A 9,964-nucleotide genomic window follows, 5' to 3' on the forward strand; every position below is an offset into this window, starting at 1 on the left:
TGGAGTATAGAGTTAAAAGAAGACAAAATGCTTCCTCTTTCCAATACCTATGGAGCGCACTGTATAAGTGTAACGACTTCACAACTCATCATCAATCCAGATACCAAGATACTTGTATGAGGGGACTCTCTCAATTTGGGAACCATCTTTTGGCTGCATTTAGTACTAACTTGAGGTCCACAAGTGAGCACTGAATGGCGTCAAAAGTGGTGTGTAGGTTAAACAAAGCTCCATCCACAGAGGAGGCCGCAGAGTAAAGTGCAGTATCATCCGCATAGAGTAAGTGCAGTTTACAGTCCTTAAGTTAGGAGCCAATATCATTTATATACAGTGTAAACAGTAACAGACCTAAAATTGAACCCTGAGGCGCTCCCTTTGTGATCTCTACAGATTGCGACTGAACATTGTACTTGGCCTCAAACAAGCATTCTGATCAAAACCAATTGAAGACAGTCTGATATACTATACTGACTGACGGTGAATGATCCACTGTATCAAAAGCTTTTCATAGATCGATAAACAGGGCAGCACAATGCTGCTTTTTATCTAGGGCATAGACAATATCATTGGAGCTCACTGTATATGTGTAACAAGGGATGTAGCTGAAATAGTACTGTGTCCTCGCCTAAAGCCTGACTGAAATGTGTTAAAGATAATATTCTGGGACCCATCAGGAAATTTACGTGAGCTAACTAGCTGCAATCATATTGGTCGAAGAGTTATTCAGAATATTCCAGGCACTTGAACGAGCTCATGTTGTATTTACGACTTTGCCGACATGCCAACAGGGAGTTTCCGAGTGGGACTAGAATGCACCGTGCATTCTATTCTAGTGAGCAAGGTATCTAAAAATGTTCTTTCAAAAAACACAAGCATTAAGCAAGAAACAAACAAAACACATGTGAGAGCATGCTTTAAAACTCTGTGAACAACCGCAAGACACATTTTTAGCAGTTTGTCTCTAAATGTACTGTTTTAGCCTAACAAATAGAAAATCTTTAGGCATACCCAAACAAACTACTGAAACAATGACGACAAAATGTGTTTATTTGACTGGACAGACCAACTACATCACTGGTGACGTGATGTCATCTAAAATGTTGAGATACTGCTTAATTAAGCAATAATGCCAGAGAGGCCTTGATTTATCGTCCGTATTGTCATGGGTATTTGTAAGAGTTGTATGGCATGAAGCGCAGCGGGGTGCCTTACCAAGTGACAATATTGACGATCACGGCCTGGAAGACATTATTGCTTTTATACAACAAATCTGAACGTTGTGGCACGAAAACAACGCTTTTTGAGTATTTATTTCTTGATAGATTGTGACGGTTTCTGCCCTGCACTGAGAAAATTGTTCCCCTTGCCAAGGGAACGTCATTAACATCACTACCGCGGTGTAGGAATACCATAACAAATGATTTACCGTAACAGTATCGTTATTATATCACGGCTTCGAATGCCTCTCGGCCAATCACAATGCTTGTTGTTTTCATCAATCCGTTGTATAAGAAAGGTTATGCAACATTGCCTGTATATTTTGCACACAGTGCAGGTCATAATAAGTACCTAAATATACATAGTTCACCTTCCAGATGATAATAATCATCTATATGTACAGGTCTACCTACAGATAATCAATACAGACAGGTTAGTGGTATTTTTTATTGTATTACTCAGTGTCAAAAATGGTATGCAACATTTCATTTGATTTTCATATTCAAAGTTTTCTTTAACAACTTTGCACCGTAATTCTCTCTGCCCACAATAAAATAGGTATTTCAATAGTTGTGGGTTCAGAATACATCCATTCATGACAACAGTTGCTTACATGTACCATTTTAATAATTTCATGAAATTATTTCAATTACCCATTATTTTCATTATGGTTGGGAAATCTCTATACAACACCAATGGATTATTTCATCTTATTCTTTCCTTTTCACCCTTTACTTTGATCCCATCAGGTCAATATTTTGTAAGTTCAGAATCATGAATATGAAAACTGTATGGAAATTATAGGCTACCATTAACAATAAATGTGGCATAGTCAGTCTTCTACTTTGTGAGCTGGTCTGCAAAATGTCCAGTGATGTTCCACAGTGTTCTCATTGGCCCGCTCGCTCATGTGATGCACCCGAGTGTTCCGAATGGTGAAGCCCTGCTTCATGATGTAGTCCATGAGGTGAACCCTGAGGGCCACCTCCTGGTGGTAGTCACATGGTCCAAAGGTGAAAGACATCTGACAGTCTCTGGTGTCCATCATGTGTTTAATCCACTTGGTGAAGTTGTTTGAGATGCCCTCCAGCAGGGCACGGACCTTGGTCGTTATGGTGAGCTGTGTGATGATCACGGCTACTGGGTTTGAGTACTTGGAGAGCTTCCGCGTGCTGGCCAGCTCCACCACCTGCTCAAAGATGTCCACGGGGTAGAGCGGCTTGGGGTCGCTGAGACAATGGATCAGAGGCTCAATCTGGTAAAAGTCTGCCTCTTTCCTCAGGAGGTCAGTCTCTGTGAAGTCCACGGGGAGGGTGAGCTCTGACGTTCGCAGGAAGTTCAGCACATAGCGGAAGAGGGTCCCGTCGCGGTCGATGAAGTAATTCCCTTGGGCATCCCGCGTCGTGGGGAAATCTCCACGGAACATGGCGCCCAGCATGGACTCTGGGTAGCGTTGCAGGGTGGATAAGGAGGTGGTGTACAAGTGGCCTCCCACATTCAAGGTAACTGGGTTAGTCATCTACGGAGAGAGAGAGAGAGGACACATGACAAAAAAAACATATAAGCAATGACGTTTAAGATAAGAGTGAATTAAGTGGGTGAAGAAATTGGTAGACAAAAACAAATGCTTGTATGAGTGACACAAACTAGTGTCATGTAGCTAAAGCGGGAATAACTAATAATGCAACCCAAATACAGACTTCTGTGTATTTAAAGGCTAGTTTGGTACAATCAACATCGCCGTTTCCATGGCAACATCCTCCACCAGATCACTTGAATGCTAGTTTTGAAAAATCGACATGCTCATTTCCTTGGCAACAACCTCAACCAGTTTTCAATCAATACCGAGTTTTGAGGCAGCCGTGCCTGCTTGTCATCCCGTGTCACTTACCCTATGGCCCCAGTCTCCATTATCCATTTGTAAACAGAGAAGCCCACTTCAAGGTCAGTCACCCAGAGAGGAGAGGCTGGGGATATTAGCTGACACTAGTTGGTATATCTTCAATATCACCTGTGCAAACAAGTCACAGCAAGATGAGTTGTCATCAAGATTGACGTGTAAGAATCTGCCAGGCTGTAAAGTGGCGTAGCTTCTTAAATTAGCCTATACCTCAATGGGTCTGCTCATTGGGTCCTGAACTGCACCTGCCACCCCACCGAGGTGTGTTTTGAAGTAGCCTTGCCTGCTCATTATCCTGTGGTAGCCTTGCCTGCTCATTATCCTGTGGTAGCCTTGCCTGCTCATTATCCTGTGGTAGCCTTGCCTGCTCATTATCCTGTGGTAGCCTTGCCTGCTCATTATCCTGTGGTAGCCTTGCCTGCTCATTATCCTGGGGTAGCCTTGCCTGCTCATTATCCTGTGGTAGCCTTGCCTGCTCATTATCCTGGGGTAGGCTTGCCTGCTTGTTATCCTGTGCCACCCCGCTGTAGGTCTACCATATATCGGAAAGTGAAAGATCAAACATTCCAAACTGGCAGTCAGCCTGGTCAGCCTACCCGACCAGCTTTTAGATGGACAATTAAGAAATAACAAGCTAGTAGCTACCCACCATCAGATTCTTGCAAACATCAGAATGCATAATAACTGAAAGTGACTTTCAGACAGATCAGTGTGTGTGGACAGACTAAAGTATATTCTCGCCATTGCCCGGCCGAATCAGACAAGGAGCAGCCGGACTGACTTCCCAGGTTGAGCTCCTCTGTCTGACTGCAGCAAATAATCTATCGGGCTATGACTGCATGATGATGGTGTGTTTTGGTTGCAGATTGAATAACATCCCCACAGCACCTTCACCGCAAGGCGTAGGATCTGAGAAAGCCAGCAAACTGTAGTTAACTCTCATGGTTTTCTAAGTTCGGTTATTTTCAGATTCGTTGCTACAAAGCTACATTGCTAGCGATGCTAGCTTCAAGCGGACTGTTTCGGACACGTCCCTTAGCTAGCTAGCCATATTTCACTGCAATTTAAGACAGAACATGTAAATAAGAACCTTATTCGACCTTACCAAATCTCTCCGTTTACTGGTTTCTATTAAATGAGGATACAGCAAGCTTCAATAGCAACCCGACTGGGAAAAACGATGCTGACAACTGGTAAAAGGGTGAAAATGATGAATGGGGCTAGATCTACGCAGATGGACGACCAAGTTGTTGTGCAGAGTTGAAACTGATAGTAAAACCTCCTTTGCAGGGTGGTAGGCTGTAACCGTCAGCTGCCACCACTTGACTTCACAATTAATCAAGTACATTCGTTTTATGAAATAAACACAAACATCATACTCCGGTCACGTACATTTATTTTGTGCAGCAGATGGCAATTCATTTATTGTGTATCGTGTGTTGCACAAACATTCAGGTTCCATTCAGCTTCTGTTAATCATAACAGCAGTTAGATGAAGGTAAAATACAGTGCTTTAAATATTAATGTCGTGGTGTGTATGATAAAAGCATTGCACAATAAGGAGAACATGTTGACCAAGTCCTCGGTTAAATTGCTACCTTGCAAATTAGGAAGGAGATCTTAACAATAAGCATCTTATTGTATTAACATAAAACAGGAGACAATTAGGGAGAGAAAAAACTAAAACTAAATCCAACTTCCATGAAGCATTATTTTTTTCAGGTGCTTTTCTTTGTGCTGCCACTTGTGCCTTGCTGGGAGATGATGAACTCCATGATGAGCTTGGCTGTCCTGCGAGGCCTCTCCATCACCACAGAGTGGCCACAGTTCTCGAGCAGGTCCACCCTGCACGTAGACAAAGTCTCTGCTACCACTGCAGCTCCGGAGACATCCACCACCTGGAAGACGGATAGCGATTCACGATGTACGATTAGCTTTTGTGATCTCCCTAATTATATAATCAAAATAAGAAAACAAGAGCAGTTGCTCTGGGAAGAGAGAAAGTGCCTCTTTTCATTGTTTTTGTTTACCTTATTCACCTTCAGGCCTTAAAAAAACTGTTCCTCTAACATTTGTTGTGCCTGAATCAGAGAATTCCTGCCAACCTTGTAGATTTAGGTTAACTCACTGTACCTGGTCCTGTTTACCCCATATGACTTGCAAAGGGGCAGTGATCAGATGCAAATGTTCCTGTAAGGCATACTTGGACCTCTCGCCCATGATCTGCATGAATACTGCAGAGATAAACAGAGATTTTTACCAATCTTGCGGGAAGTTGAATATCAATGTTTCATATTTTGACAGACAGTGAAAACGTTAAATGCACTCGCAGGTGCATTTAACGTCAGACCGACCTTCTTGATAAAAGCCATTGTGTGGAAGCCGTACATCCACCAGTCCTTGAAGAATCTAAACCATAAAAGCATGAATAATTAAAAAAAAACAAAAAAAACACGATCTTATAACACAAGTTCCATGTAACCATTTTATGAAGGAACATAAGACAGTCATAAGACAGGATGAACAAGAAGTCCAGTAATGTTCTCAGAGTACACATTGCGTAGTAGACCACGGGCAACTCCACCTGTTGGGGGATCTTGAAGCGGACGTGGGAGCAGAGTCTCAGCGTGTCCTCCATCTCCTCCGGCGTGGACGGGATCAGGGGGATGCCGAGGGAATAATGGCTGTGCTCCAAGTCCTGCAGATGATTGTCAAATTTGGTCTCACAGGGGTACCTTATACCTAAAAAAAAAAAAAAAAGGTTAAAAATCAATGCTTTTTTTTTTTCTGATCAAAGACCAAACATAAATAGGATTATCAATATTTACAGTAAGCACAGTGCCAGAGACAGAAGCAGATCTATAATTTTCCATCCTCTGCTTTATTTCTATAATTCATGTCTTCTGTCTCTCTCTCCCTCACTCTCTCACAAAACGTAGACTGACAGGCACGCACGCACGCACACACACACTGTACACACACACACACACACACACACACACACACACACACACACACACACACACACACAAACACACTGTACACACAGGGTAATGTGTTGGGCATGACTGACCAGCTGGACAGATGAGAGTGAGACTGCAAATGTCTGCAGGGTAACAGGCTGCATACACCCCCGCTACGTTGCCCCCCATGGAGGTTCCAACCAGATGGAAGGGTTTCCTGTTCAGCCGTATGGTCTCCACAAACTACAAGAGAGGGAAACAGATAGACTCTGATTATTCCTTTCAAACATATTGTTGTACTTTTTGCAAATTAAAAGTTGCAGATACAATACACTGACAGCTCATGTACTCTCATTACATTTCATAATTGCTGTGCATTGCATGAGTGTAGTTCCCCATGGCAACAGGAGCAAGACCTGCAGTACCTGGTGTATCCTTCTGACTTGGCCCTGGATGGAGTAGTCGTCTGTGTTGATCCGCGTGGTCCCCTCATGGCCAGGCATGTCCATACACAGTATGTGCAAATGTTTTGGAAGATACTGAACAGCACAGGCACATGTTACCAACACTCAAATGATCCTCTTTACAGGTATCAAGGGTATTACCATGGGTTAGAACTCGATACACCTAAAACTCCCAAAACGTCATACAACATCATGTGCTATTTGCTTATTTCAAAGTGTCTGCGACAGGCTGGGTAGTGTAGTCTACACCGCCTTACCTTGACCACAGTGAGCCATGCGTCTTTGTGAGCAGAGAAGCCGTGCAGCATGAGGATGGAGGGTCGGATCCCTGGCTTCCCTCTGTAGGAGTAACAGAAACGGTAACCGCCACAGTCTGCGTAACGCACCTGCAGGCCCAGGGTCCTCCTCCAGTACCTACAGTAAGGCAAGGTAAGGCAAGTTTATTTACATAGCACATTTCATACACAGAGGCAATTCAAAGTGCTTTACATAAAATAGATAAAAAGGAAAGAGCATAAAAAAAGAAAAAAAAAGAAAAAAAAACAGTAAAATACATTTTAGTACCAATCTACTCTCGCAACACTTCTAGAATCTAACCCAAGTGACCTCTGGTCTCCGGATAAACATTTTTTTAAATTCCACAGTGAATGTGTGTCTCATTGACTTTTTACAATAGAGGATGGTGTATAGATGGTGTCTAGATGGTGTATAGTTTGATGTAGTGAAGGTTTGAGGAGTATCAATTTCATCATTTCCATTAAAAGTTGGCATCCTAGAGGGCATAAATGGAAGCACACCAAACCTGCCTGTAAATTCTCCACCCTACATACTACAAGCCTCCTTTTAGAGTATGATATATATATATTAAAATATGTTTTATGTGCTACGCCACTAAGCGCCCCCTAGAGGTCTGTTTTTAAAAAGAATATATCAGAGGTACAGCTAAAACAGCACACTACGGGGCGCTTAGCACACTAATGCGCATACCACATAATCGCAAGGTTCTTGGTTCGATTCTGACCCTCGACACGTCTTGCATGTCACCCCTCCTCTCTCTCCCATCCTTCCTGTCAATCTCTACTGTCTCTATCCCAATAAAGCAGAAATGCCCTAAAAACATATTTAAAAAACAAAAAACAAAAAAAACAGACCTCTAGCTCTACATAAATGGACCTGTCTGTTAAACCTGTCTAGTTTGATGTGGGCTTCCCTTATCTAAGAGCATAATCAGGCTTATGAGGAGACAGTGTGTGCCCGATGGGGTTACATAGAGGCCCTATGAAGTTACACTGAGTCCCTACTGAAGTTACACGGAAGCCATATTGGTTACATGGAATCCCTAAAATCTTCATTACAGATGGTGAAGATTCGCTTTTATAGGAATAAATCCTCTGACGTGTTCAAAGACATGGGTCTATTTCTGGATTGCTTTAACGGAAACAGAACTTAAGTAAATCTCATTCTTTGTATCTGTACTTAGTAGGTAGTATTACCTGATCTTATGCAGAAAGCCACACACATCCTACCCCTGGACAGGAAACACACACCTGAGTCTGGTGTAGCGCAGGATGCGGTTGTGGTGTTAAATAGACTTACCAAGGCTGTAATCAATCTTGAGTGCAATTACATTCTGTCTAATTTGGTGTGCCAATGCTGTGTGTGGCCTTGAAGCCCTGCATGTAGTAACAATAAAAAGGTTTCATTTTACGTTTACATTTTTGACATTTAGCAGACGCTTTTATCCAAAGCGACTTACAACACCCTTTCTCTCTGATTTCCACAACTCTTACATGTAAGGCACTCCACAGAGCGTATATTGCAGATGACAACAACACACAAGTGAAGGCATTACCAGAAATACACTCTGATGAGGGCTGAGGGCCAGAGGAGAAACGAGGCCACGAAAACCAAAATGGGAATGGCCAACGTCCCGCCAGCGATGATGAACAAGTTCACCACATCCAGATCCGCGGCCATGGCTCACCTGATGGAAATGAAAACACACACACACACACACACACACACACACACACACACACACACACACAGGTAAACCTCTGGTGTATATGTTGATGCTTTGAGGGTTTAAGGACAACTCAATAAAGAACTGCTATTTCTGAAGGCTGTGAATGGAAGCATTCTGGACCACTGGTCGCCAGATCATCATGTTTGACATTTTAATTTCACAGCGAATATGTGAACACAGTGAACACTCCCCAGTGAATATGTGTCATGTTGATGTTGACAGAGGAGGAGGGTGAATGGAGGAGGGTGTATATTTTGATGTAGTGGGGGTTTGAGGAGGGTATATGTCATGATTTTCTGAAGAAGTAGGACAACCCAATACACCGTAGAACTGGACTTTCTGAAGGTCATGGGTGTATATTTTAGCATGCTTCCATTCATAGCCTTCAGAGTTACCATTTCAACATGCACACGCACATGCACACGCACACACACTCACAAGCATGCACGCATGCACGTACACAAACACACACGCACACACACACACACTCGCACGCACGCACGCACACACACAAACACACACACACACACACACAGTTCCTAATTTTCTTTTCTTTCTGTTAATTTAAATGTGATTGTACATGATATATGCAGTTTTGTCAGATACATATAAAAACAGAGCAGTCATCACCCTGAATAACACATCTACCCCACCCCTCAAAGCCACAGGACACGTTATTGTGGGTTAGGGCACATTTTTCAGATTTGACCTTCAGTAGCCCCTGAGGATAAAATGTTGGGGGAGGGACAAGAGAGGATATAGTCAGTATGAAGCCAAGTGTCCGGTACATCACTCTAATAGCCTACAAATCCTATCATGAACGCACTGCCCATCAACCAATCAGTCGATGGAATTTTCTACGGCATTATAATCAACGACTATGTTAATATTGTATTATATATGTGGCTCAGTTGGTAGAGCATGGCGCTAAGAACGCTTAGGTTGTGGGTTCGTTTCCCGCTGGGACCATATATACTGAAAATGTATGCACTCACTGCAATGTAAGTCGCTTTGGATAAAAGCGTCAGCTAAATGGCATATATTATATATAGAATACGCTATAGTCACAGCAAATAACAGCCACAGACGATTAATTATGGCGATTTTTCCAAAGCCATGCCCGTAACATCAGTGTTGAATAGCAATAAACGTCCGCAGTTCAGAAGTTTGTATAAGTTTGGAAAATAAATACAAATATTTATTAGAGTGTAGTCTATACTTTGTGTACTACAAACTAAATTATACCTATTTCAAGCACAGTCTTATTATGTGGCTGGAAAGATGGTGTAACTTACTTGATCTGATGATATTTTGTTAATCCCCTGGAGTAACTGTATCTGTCATGGGATGAAACAGAATGGCGGTCTAGTAGATGTCAATCAGATGTATTGAT

The 9,964-nt window shown here is 42.6% G+C and overlaps 2 protein-coding genes across 3 annotated transcripts; both read right to left on the bottom strand.

Moving 5' to 3' along the window:
* Nucleotides 1–1,658: 1,658 nt before the first annotated feature.
* kctd6b (potassium channel tetramerization domain containing 6b) lies at nt 1,659–4,359 on the bottom strand. Of its 2 annotated transcripts, XM_083675080.1 has the most exons (3): nt 4,224–4,359; nt 3,110–3,229; nt 1,659–2,737 (listed from the first exon to the last, which is right to left on the bottom strand). In XM_083675080.1, the coding sequence occupies exons 2-3, from the start codon at nt 3,134–3,136 to the stop codon at nt 2,051–2,053; spliced, it is 714 nt and encodes a 237-aa protein (XP_083531206.1). In that variant the 5' UTR covers nt 3,137–3,229; nt 4,224–4,359; the 3' UTR covers nt 1,659–2,050. The 2 variants fall into 2 exon arrangements, with proteins under 2 accessions (XP_083531206.1, XP_083531207.1); XM_083675081.1 differs by lacking the exon at nt 3,110–3,229 and having other exon boundaries at nt 4,224–4,319.
* A 477-nt stretch (nt 4,360–4,836) lies between these two features.
* On the bottom strand, nt 4,837–8,522 carry abhd6b (abhydrolase domain containing 6, acylglycerol lipase b; the record flags this gene model as incomplete). The annotated part of the gene is made up of 8 exons (XM_083676085.1): nt 4,837–5,016; nt 5,252–5,352; nt 5,473–5,527; nt 5,703–5,860; nt 6,192–6,324; nt 6,507–6,620; nt 6,803–6,959; nt 8,398–8,522. 8 exons carry the CDS (start codon nt 8,520–8,522, stop codon nt 4,837–4,839), a joined length of 1,023 nt encoding a protein of 340 aa, XP_083532211.1.
* Between the last annotated feature and the right edge of the window lie 1,442 nt (nt 8,523–9,964).

Source organism: Argentina silus, assembly GCF_951799395.1.
Source record: "Argentina silus genome assembly, chromosome: 8".
NCBI lineage: Eukaryota > Metazoa > Chordata > Actinopteri > Argentiniformes > Argentinidae > Argentina > Argentina silus.